The following is a 12,238-nucleotide window of genomic DNA, read 5'->3' as shown; positions in this document are numbered from 1 at the left end:
ATAAATAACAGGAATATTTACTACATAAATTATTATTACGATTGAATAATTTGTATAATTAAATCATATTGTTTTTATAAATTATATTGTCTGCTGATTATAGCCATTATAATGAATTTACAGCGTCATGTTTTTATAGAAATACTATTATAAATATAATATATTCATGTTTATTGTATGATATAAGTAGGGATACTTAGATTTATTTTTAGGAGAGGGGACTTGAGATTTATTTATTTATCAAGATCAGAGAGCCGTTGTCTTAAGCTTCAGCAACTACTAACAAAGTAATGAAATTATACTACTGATATCCTACCTAACAAAAAGTATCAACTAAAGATTTAAATTCTATCTTAAGAAAATAATTTTAAATTACTTATTATGTATACAGTATACATACCTACTACATATACATATATTTATGAAAGGTTATGAATAGATAATTTAAATTATCTACATATTAAAAGACAACCAATTACAATATATTATAATAATTTAACTGTTATTAGTAATTTTAGTTACCTAATAGTAATATTTATTAGTTAGTACCTATGTATAATATGTAATAATAATGTATATACAATTTTATTTTTGTTAATGTATAAAATCAGAAAAAAGCTTAAGATAAAAAAATATAGAAACATGTAGAAAACCAAAATATTTTTTTAAAAAGCTACAAGGTTTGTGGGGAACTTTACTCAGAAGTGGAACTACAAATAAATCCTAGATTTATATTACCTATTGGCTATTTCATACTTAAAACCATCTTAATATATTCGTTAGATTATACACTATAGTAGTATATACATTAAAAAAAGAAAAATAACATTATCTCAAAAATATTCTCTTCTGCAGTTTGCAGATTTTGTTATAGTAGATTTTTATAAATTTCTAATAACAACCCAGATGCTGAAACTTTGGTTTGGTATAGTAAAAATTTGCAAAATTGTAAAATATCTTTTTTTCACATGTATGCTATATTTTCAAGACAAGATATACCTATTAAACAATAAATAATTTTTTAGACACTATACATATTATAGAAAATCTTTAGTTTTTTATACCTTTTCATATTTTTTAATAAGTTATTTAAATTGTATTTTTGTACAAGGCTAAATACCATATACTCATAACTCGCTTAAAAACATACAAACAATAATAATAATTTTTTACTTTTAAATCACTATAATCAAATTAGTGAAATTAGATCTAAATAGGACGAGGGACCACTTTAAATTAATGACCTTTGATACTTGGCCAACTATCGGATCTGTCATCTATGGATTGAGATAGAGCACTGGACACTGAATAATTGTAGCTCTGTGTATTACGTCAAAACATCCAGGCGATAACTGCATCGCTATCAACCAGTTAGATTATGAACTTTGGTGAACAGACATGGCAAACCACCACTCACTTTTATCGCTAGATGATGCTGTAGTATACATAATTTTTAATTTTTTGGGAAACTAGCCAAGTTTCAACGATTTAAGCATAGATTATAGTACAATATAGTATATAATTATTAATAAAAGATTAATAGTTTAAATGAATATTTTAAATTTGAATGAGAAATATTAAATATTTAATAAAGCGTTCATTCAAATCTAAGTTTTTTCGACTCGACTCAGAAAAAATAAGTAAATTACTTATAATTTTTATTGTATGACAATAAATTATTATACTATATATTATACAACTATGAATTTACAAATAAATAACTTTTCAAAATTTGAACCCATTGTTAACTAAATGTGCAACATTTATCAATAATAAACATTTAAGTTAACATCACATTTATAACATGATTATAAATTAATTGTATTCAAAGTTTCAATGTCTATTTGAAGAAATGCCATTTAAAATTAAAAATAGACAAAAATATATTTTCAAACTTCCCACTTTCCATAATTTTATTTTGTACTTGTGATCACAACACTATTTTAGTGGAATAGTGGTCCAAAATCTCATGGTTGAAAATTAATTTTTATTTAATCTAATGCATAAATTAATTAATTAATGTATTGGATGGGCTGTGATTGTTAAAAAATCTGCCTAAAGGCAATGACTTTTTGTTGTTGCAAATATGAAATTTAATTATAGTTGAATAAATCTAGTTATTATTTAATGTTTTAGATGTCATATAAACAAACAATTATTTATATATTTTGAATATAAATATAATCTCTATTTTTTAACCTGATACTAGCCCAAATATAGTAGCCTAAATCTTAACAATATAGGACTATTTTTTAAGTATTAAGTAGAATTAAAATTAGTTGTTTATATTTTTAAGATACAAACATTACCCACAATCTAATTAAGAATTGCATTAAACACATCTTAACATTCGAATAATAAAATCAGCTCCACTAGTAATTTAGTTTTTATAAGATATAAAGAGTATTATGGCAGATAAACAGCTAACAACTAGGCTTAACATAATATTTTTTTGTTAAGTATAAAAATAAAAGTATATTTTCTAGTAGTTAAAATTGTATATTAATTTATTGTTCTAAAATATATTTACAACAAAATATAAGAATTAATTTAAAATAACTGCATATACAAAATATTTATGAACATAATATAAATATAGTAAATGACTTGTAATTTGTCGAAGAAATAAACTAAAAAATAAAAATAAACCACGAGTCTGAATAAAATATTATTCACATAATTAACTGGACCAGAACTAATTATCCTATTAGAATTGAATATTGATAAAATTTGGAAAAATTACTCAACCTTATGCACAAAATGTATCCTGTAAAAAAAAAATATATATATATAATACAATAAATAAATAATTTGTAGATTAAATATTATAAATTATAATACTCAGAATTTTAATAAACACAATCATTGGAGATTTTAAAAATCCAACATAATATAATTTTTTAGTTATGTGACATACAAATTTTATCATACTGTTTAAATAAAATTGAATATTCAATTACAATTTAGTTGATGTTTATTACTAATTATTGGTAATTATTATTGCGTTACATTAATGCTTACTACTTAGTATTAAAAAAAATTTCAAATTCAAATTTTATTTTATAATGAAATTCTTACCTATTAAAAAAATATAAATGCCTCAGTCCATATAATGATCAAAAAAAATTCTCCTTAAATTTAATATGTCAAATCAATAATGAAGTTGGACAGTCATCTTAATGTAATTGATGCTAAAAAAAAAACCTGTAAATAAAATTACTTTAGTTTGTTTATATATTTTATAGATTACACACTTACTTACAAATTGTATTTTCAACAAATCACTATGAATTGTACAGCCATATTGAATTATCCTTGAATGAAGAATCACATTATACTATTAAATGTATTTTTTATATGCCAATGCAAATGCAATGATCATATTAATATGAATTGAGTAATTAAATATAAGAAAAAATTATTTGGACTAAATGTTTTGTATGTTGATGTTACACACAAAACAAATGTATGGTTAATTGATATGAATTTTCCAGTTGGTTCTTTTTAAAATTGATCCACATTGAATTGGTGTCAGCTATACTTTCTTCCATGATACATAGGTAGGATTTTCACAAAATTCAGCAACAGAGCACCTACTTACCTAACTCAAGTTTTGGCACAAGTGACCGCATACTTTCATTGAGCAAGTATTTTTTTCTCAATTGCAAGACAATTGAATTTTCATGTAGTATTTGGGACATCTCTTACTTACTCATGATTTAACAAACAATTGGGTGTAGATACAAAAATATCAGTGATTTCTTCATAACATTTGGTAGCCATCAGAAAAATGAAGGCCAGACAATCAACAAAAAAAAAAAAGAAAAAAAAAGAGATGGACGTAGAAAACGAAGCTGAATTGCGCAAAAATATGGTTAACGTTTTTGTGCAAAGTGATCCATTCGAATATATTGTGTTGAAAAACATATGTTAGTCTCCGTGACTAACATACCTAATTTATTTCTGAGTCATAAAATAATTTTATAGATGTAGTTAGATTTATAAATAGAAGTAGAATTTTAAATTGTGGCCCATCGTGGTTCTTTTCTATGACGACAAATCAACGAAGACTTTCATATATTAGATATATACATATATATATGTGATTATGTAGATATGAGAACGAAACCATCTGAAAGTCAAGCTTCGGCCGAACCGCAGCTTGCTTTGCAGTCGATGTTTTCGTTATTGGAAGTAAATACAGCGCCTGCAGCCTTAAGAAAAGCCAAACAATCCTCACGCTTATCGAATGCCATTTGATCTTGAATGGTCGAGATTGGAATAGTTGGACGGTAACTGTTATATCATAATAAAATTGTCTTTAAAAAAAATTATACACTAAAAAAAGGAATATTAATCTAAATACATATATATATAAAACTATAACTGAACTTGAATTAAATACATATTCTAACAAGGACATGATTTCAAAACAAGACATTCATAATTTTAATTAAATTATCAAAACAAAAATTTTTTATCAAAATAATAAATATTAGTTTTTGAAATTTAATTTATAAGTATTTAAATAAGTATAATTATCATTAATTAATAATATTTAAAAAAAACTATAATATTATTTATGTGGTTTAAAAATATATATATTGCCACTATCTTAACCCAGAAAATATAAAGAGTATAAAAGTTATTCAAATTTATTATTGAAATAACAATGTACTGTTAAGAACACAAAAATTAATACCTGTACAAATTATGTAACACCCTGAAAAATGTTATTATAAATGATAAATTGTTTGTATACATACGACTTGGCAATAGCCAAATAGAAGTTATTGCGCTCTCTAGCCAGAAACATATCCATTAAGTATGAAGCCATTTTAGGAGCTACTTTGTACAAAGAAAATAGCTGAATATGGTTTCCTAACCACCATGCATCTTTGATTTTCAATGCAAAATCTACACTTTTATCTTTGATTTTTGACTCCTTAATACACAATACAACATTGTTTAACTCTGCAAGATAAAAATTATTTTTGTTAATTTAGTTATGATACTAATAGATACTAAAAATGTATACAATTAAATTTACCACATAAAGCTCTTGTATATATACAATATAATATACTATAACAGAGAAATTCATTTCTATTTTTTTGAGCGGTAGGATTATTTTTCAATTCCTCATACAAATCACACAATTGAGTCTGACATTGATTGAATTCTCCCATATCACTTTTTTCTAAAGCTATTCTAGCATGTGTTTCATATACTTCAACTGTAAATGGATCCCTAATACCTTGCACCTGCATTCAATCATAACTTGTTAATTAGAAAAAAAAAACAACAAATAATAAAAATATTAAGTTTCTTACTGTTAAGTCTTGACGAATTGACTTCAATTGATCACATGCAAAAACATAGTCACTATTACTCATCCATTTGGACTTGACATGTTGTAATGAATTTACCAAAACCCTTAGTGGTCTTACAGCTTCAGCATCTGGTGCCTATTTAATTTTAAATTATAATTATTAATTAATAATAATGATTATTGATATAATGACACCCCACTGGTCATGTAATTTTTTTTTACTTTTGGTTGCGCGAGGAAAGATCTCATAGTATTTAATATATTTAAAATATTACTTTTAGTTGGTACTTCATAAATAACAATATTTATAATCAATATACACAAATAATTTAAATTATATAATCGTCCATGTTTTTTTATAATGAGAATCAAGAAAAAATGAAATTAAAAAATTATTTTTCAATCGCGCAGGGTAAATATTCTCCAAGTGGAAAAATTGTTCTTGATACGCATGTACCAACAAACTAAAATAGATTTGATGAAGTAAATATCATTATAGAATTATTATTAAGTGATTTTGATAAGCTAATCGGAATTACAAATCCATATTACAGATAATTACAGAAAAACACATATTTATAAATATGCTGGGAGGTTATTTTCCTCGCGTCACCAGTTGTTGGTTAATAAAATAAATATAATATAAACTAACTGCAGTCAATCTTAAATATTTTTTTTCTAAATCAATGCATGTTCCGACAATATGACAAGAATCTATATGAAATTCATCATCATCTATAGAAGATAACTTTTGTGTATGATAATTATTTTTGATCATTTGACGAGGCTTTTTTTTTGGACTTCCTTGGGATGAAAAACGTGCAGCACGTTTGGTCAATACTTGTTTATCATAATTTGGTTTATTATTTATTGAACCATACTGTTGATATATATGAGCATCTTCATTATATAATCTAGAAAAAAAATATATCAGTTAAAGGAAAAACAACTATTAATATAAATTATTAATCTAATGATATTAAAATAATAAATAATACATGAATAATAATTCAAATTTTTATTGAAGACTAAGTATACTATAATTAAAATAAAATTAATAGTTGTTTACTTTTTATTTTTACTAGAACATTTACTCTTTTTGCTATTACTTTCATCACTATTGACATTAAGGGGAATAAAATCATCACTATTTTGTCTTTTATTTTCGCGTAATGGACTGTTTTTCTTTTTAATGGCATCAGTATTAGATCTAAAAAAAAAAAATATACACTTGAAATAATATTATAAATTATTGTTTATCATGAAGAACATTTAATATGATACAAACAAAAAATATATTAACAATATTGTATTGACTGAAGTATACACATTTTAATTTTTTATATTAATTGATTATATAAATATTTCAGAAATACTTACTCATTAGAACTATTTGATGAAGGAGACAAACAAGATTTGAATTTTGAAGTAAAGTAGCAGTTGACATAGTTATTTGTGGATTTTTTGAATGCAATTTTTATTATTGAATTTTTATTTTTACCATTTTCTTGATTTTGGTTTATTGTAATATTTTCACTTAATAACCTTTAAATAGAAAATATATTTCAATCTACATAAATTATTAATAATATAAAAATCAATAAAATCAATCAGTTTGATTTTTTTAATACACACAAGACAATTGCTTAATAATTTTATAATTTTCAAAAATAAATAAATATAAAATCAAAATAACATAAAACTTTTTAACTATAAAAAAATAATATCTTAAAAATACATACATTGGCATTGGTTCTTTAGCCCAGTCTTTAATCCATAGTGATCCATCATGATTTGCATTGGTTAATTTTCCTTTTAAAATTATATCCATTCTATCTCTGTCAATTTTATTTATACATTTATCTTGGCATTTCTTTATATAATCTCTGAAAAATATAATTCATTTTCAATAAATTTAGTTGTACTAAAAAAATGTTTCTAATTACCTCAAACTAGATGGACAATTATCAGGCAAATCAAATGTATTTTGTTTTTTTTGAATAGATTGAATTTCTTTAGGTGGTGGTGGTTGTTGAGGTGGTGGTGGTTTGCTGGGAACTATAGGAGTAAATGCAAATAAAGAATTTGGTACAGTTTGTTTTGGAGTAGGAGGGGGTTGTGAAATAGGAACAGGAGGAACAAAATTTATTATGGGATATATAGGAGGGGCAATTTGTGCAGACTGGTTAGCCATAGCTGCTTCCATTAAGTTCCTTTGTTTTTTTCTCCATTTTTTTCTACCATTCTTAGTTTGTGGCATGGGAGGTAAGGATGATGTATTTGGTTGAGGTGCTAAAAAAATATATTAATAATTTAATTTAATAAGATCAGGCATTTTTTTTTTTTTGTTGATATGAAAATATTCGAAAAAAATTAAAATGATAAAAATAATAACTCAAAATGAGCTAAAAAATATTCTGAAAATTATACTAGTTTAATACTGATATAAACATTTACTGAAAATATTAATTTAATTACAATAAAATAAGAAATTTTTATTTTTTACCCTTAAAGTTAGATTAGAAACTACTAACTAGATTTCTTTCCTATGAAAAAAATATGGTCAAGTTTAATATTAAATTATATTTTCTAATATAAAAGTTTTTATTACATCCACATAAAAAAAAACTGATTACATGGATTCTAGCTATAGTTATAAAATATAACATAAAATATCAACAAATTGAATAATATACTTATATATTTTATAGATAGATGGGTAATACAAAAAATAGCTGTAGATATAATGCATATTGGAATATAGCCAATAAAATTGTTTATTATTTAATTTAGTGCTTTCATTATATAACACAAAGCATTTTGTTTGTGACATCAGCTACACAGCACCACAGATATATGATGAATTGCTTTTTATGTATTAAATACAATATACTTAATAGAGAATTTGAATAAACATAGCACTGCATGTAAAAAATGTATTTTGCTGCATAAATACATTTTTACAACAATTATATTACAATGGCTTAATGAAATTTAAAATAAAATTATGTTGTAAAAACCAGTAATAAATTAAATTCAAACTTACGTAGAGGCACATCACATATTCCAGGAACTGGTGGTGGAGAACCAGGTGGTAAAGGTGGAAGTTTATCTAAATCATCACTATCGAATTGAGGTGGAGGTGGTTGTGAAGGAGCTGGTCCATTTGGTAGAGGAGGAGAATTTTCATGTGAAACAGATGCAGTTTCTAGTGTGCCTAAAAATATATTAAAAAATAGTAATATATATACTTATAGTAAAATTAATACTTTACCTCCATGAACAAATGGTTTAAAATTAAAATTTAAAGATTGACTGGGAAAACTTTGAAATCCTTGCTAAAATAAATATAAACAAAATGATGTACCTATGTGAAAATAAGAAAAAAAAGGAAATAATGGTTTTTAGTTAATTTAAATCATACCGGATTATAACATTGTGCTCCATAAAACGCATTCATATTATACATTTGAGATCCCGTATAACTACAAAAACAAAAACATCATTAATATTTAATACAGCACATATTATAAAAAATAAATAATTCATTTAATACTGCTGGTTTTTATAGTTATGCTTATGATCATAAGTATATAAAAATACCATTATTATTTATTTATCTATGGTTATGATAATTATTAATTTTTATTTGATTTATCTCATTTATTCTATTTTAATTAGTGAAAAATCAAAAATTTTAATAAAAGTATACATTGATCATAAAACACTTACTTTCCGTAAGACCAGTTCATCGGCTGAGGCCAGTTTGGATATTGATTATTAGTACCAGGAGTTCCAGGATTTTGACTCTGATCGGCCATAACTAGAATTAATATAATTAATTTAATCAAAAATAAAATATTTATATATAATGTACATATAATTTAAATTTTACTTTTCGGTTAATGTATGTTAGTGACCAACTGGCTATTGAATTCCGTTATAAACAGAATTAATTAGTACCAATTTATTATTTATACAAACATAATTTTGCCTTACACTAAAATAGAAAAAAATTGAAAACTCAATATATGTAAGTGTGTGAATTTCTTTGGTGTTAAAAATATAAAAATATTAACTAAGTATTTAATTATATAATAAATATAAGTTTTAAATTAATGTCTTTTTTAAAAATAAGTTTGTACCTAGGAACTTAAATGTTTACGTGTTATATTCATAAAAACATTAAATTCTAAATTTACAGAATAGTATTTATCATATAATATATACCTATGTATATAATTAAATACTATAACATACATTTCATAAGGTATGGCGACACAGCTAAGCAATTAACAGCACAAGTATGCTGAGATCAGGGCGAATAGTGTAGTTAACATTGTACTATTCTTGATACTATTTTAATCAAAGTATTAAGGTATTGTCACATGTTTCTTCTCAATGTCCATGGATAAGGATACAAATCAACTAGAATACTAAATTATGTTACAAGACCTCAAAATTAGCATTGTACAGAAAAGTTGCCACCGCCACCATCATTCTTAATGGTAATATCACATATAATGGAGACCATCACAAAAATTCGGCTGACGGTTAGGGTTTTAGAAATATTCAAGACGTTCAGAAGCAGGTTATAACAACTTGCATAGTCTTATAATTATTTAAGTCGTAACACTGCTCGCTACTTTATAGCTAACAATTGTAGTTTAAGTATAAGTTCAATAGACTTTATTCATCACATTTTTGTTCCTGTGTTGATACATGATCAATGACTCGGTATTTAACAATAATATAAATGTATAACTATTTTATTATAATCTGTAATTAACAACTATTTCTATATTATGTACCAGTCAATAAAAAAAAAGTGGGTGGCAGGGTGGCTCCTTATTCACGTAACTCTAATTATGTTTTTTTAATCTCATCTCACATATACTTATTGTGCTTAAATGTATAGATTATATATTCCATTAGAAAAAAAAAAAAAAAATTACAAGTATATAACAGTATACTAAATAATAGATCTTATTAAATGTGATATAGGTAGAAACTCCAAAACTGGTTCCGCCTTTGGAGAATAAAAATTAACGAATCCAAATCTAGCCACATAACCTTCACTCTACGCTCTATTAACAGTCATCCCCTATCTATCAACAACAACATAATCCCTCAACAAGACAATGTTAAATACCTAGGTATCCATCTTGACAAAAAACTCAATTGGTCAAACCATATAAAAATCAAACGCAAATCCTTAAATTTACGTCTTCATTCTTTTAGAAATCTATTACGCTCCAAAATTCCACTTAATACCAAAATTCTAATATATAAACAAGTTATAAGACCAGCCATGACTTACGGCATACAAATTTGGGGTGCAGCTAAAAAGTCAAATATTAACATACTCCAATCCTTTCAGTCTATAAGCTTACGCATCATCACAGGTGCCCCTTGGTTCGTCAGCAATCAATCCCTTCATAATGACCTGCAAATCCCAACTCTTCCTGAACTAGCCTCTCAATCTTACAAAAAACTTCACACAGCCATAATTAACCATCAAAATCCACTTATCTCCAATCTCCGTTCTTTAACTAACCCTATCAATCCGCTACGTCGATTAAAACGACGTTGGCCCAGAGATCTATTAAACTAAATTAACAAACTGATGATATAATGACATTTTGAAGTGGTGTCACTGGACGCCTGCCTCCTTCTCTCAAGCCTTCATGTTCTTTTTTGTTTTTTTTTTTTTCGTTTAAGTTTTTTTTTCTCAAATTTACTTATTGTATTATATGTATACAGATTGTAAATATTCATTTAATAAAAAAATAAAAAAAAAAAAAAAAAAAAGGTAGATATGATACCTAGGTAAATCTAACTACCTATGCTAAAATATTCATTTTTTTATTTTAGTAAATATTTTTCTAATCACAATTTAATTTTTAAAAAAATTTAAAATATTAAACGTAAGTAACCTTTACATAAGTTACTAAAATATTTAAACAACCATTTGAGAATTAAAGATTAATCAAAAATTAACATTGTTTTGAGTATAAATAATAAAGGTACTTCAGTAAATATTCTTCAATATTTTAACAGAAATAATAAATGCACAGTCAACAAAAAAACTATAAACTTTTGTTAAGTAGGTCATTGACAAAATGAATATTTTTTATTTCAAAATCTATAATTTTTCTCCATTCATAATATATATGATTATGTTTAGACCGTTGAATGTTAAAACTAATATCACAAACTACTTAAAATATTTCGGAAAAATATGTACAAACCTCTGCAGCGGTAAAATGTTTGATTTCGTTAGTGGTTGTTTTAAGAAAAACCGATCTAGTTTAAAAAAAATAACTACAAAAATAATATTTGGGTCGTTTAAAAATCTGTTAACAATGACGAACTGAATTAAAAACAACTATAGACATTGTTAAATCGTAAAATATTAAACAATAATACAATATTATGGCGATTTGTAATACGGTTAGTGTAACAAAATTATTTTCAATACGCGAAACTATTAGTAATGCAAATAATGCGACGCACTGTAATGTCGTAGTTTGAAGAGGAGAATAACGTTCAGTAGTCCCTAGACAATGATTCAGATTTCAGGCGACCTGACAAGTGATGGCCACCCTATCGACGATATTCACCAAAAGCCAAAAGGTAAAAAGTAAAAAGCCAATAGGCATTAATAGGCAATAATAGTAAAATACTAATGAGTAAAGAGTAAAGACTGAGAATTAAGAAATCGGACATTCCAACAATCAGTATTCACAGTTCACTCAACACCACCACAATCTACCAATGAACTTGTAGGCTAACTTGGCAACGTTGCAAAGCGGTGTTGCCAATTATATTATGTGTTGTGTTGTAGCCATGAGCGAGTTCTTTATCGTTGGTTAGGAACGCACGTGTACCTCCAACCCTTAATAA

At 25.2% G+C, this 12,238-nt stretch overlaps 1 protein-coding gene across 6 annotated transcripts; it reads right to left on the bottom strand.

Annotated features, from left to right (window-relative positions):
- Positions 1–2,478: 2,478 nt before the first annotated feature.
- Positions 2,479–12,075, bottom strand: LOC132920020 (leukocyte receptor cluster member 8 homolog). 6 transcript variants are annotated; one of them, XM_060982025.1, is made up of 16 exons: positions 11,849–12,075; positions 9,065–9,155; positions 8,757–8,817; positions 8,607–8,670; positions 8,379–8,549; positions 7,279–7,624; positions 7,075–7,218; positions 6,713–6,877; positions 6,402–6,542; positions 5,985–6,246; positions 5,334–5,468; positions 5,051–5,264; positions 4,767–4,974; positions 3,263–4,296; positions 3,079–3,204; positions 2,479–2,767 (listed from the first exon to the last, which is right to left on the bottom strand). In XM_060982025.1, exons 2-14 carry the CDS (start codon positions 9,151–9,153, stop codon positions 4,140–4,142), a joined length of 2,157 nt encoding a protein of 718 aa, XP_060838008.1. In that variant the 5' UTR covers positions 9,154–9,155; positions 11,849–12,075; the 3' UTR covers positions 2,479–2,767; positions 3,079–3,204; positions 3,263–4,139. The 6 variants fall into 6 exon arrangements, with proteins under 6 accessions (XP_060838008.1, XP_060838005.1, XP_060838006.1 ...); XM_060982022.1 differs by having other exon boundaries at positions 3,259–4,296; positions 11,584–12,074; XM_060982023.1 differs by having other exon boundaries at positions 3,079–3,191; positions 3,259–4,296; positions 11,584–12,074.
- Between the last annotated feature and the right edge of the window lie 163 nt (positions 12,076–12,238).

This window comes from Rhopalosiphum padi, chromosome 2 (genome assembly GCF_020882245.1).
Source record: "Rhopalosiphum padi isolate XX-2018 chromosome 2, ASM2088224v1, whole genome shotgun sequence".
In the NCBI taxonomy this organism is placed as follows: Eukaryota; Metazoa; Arthropoda; class Insecta; order Hemiptera; family Aphididae; genus Rhopalosiphum; species Rhopalosiphum padi.
This window is presented reverse-complemented; position numbering and strand designations above follow the sequence as displayed.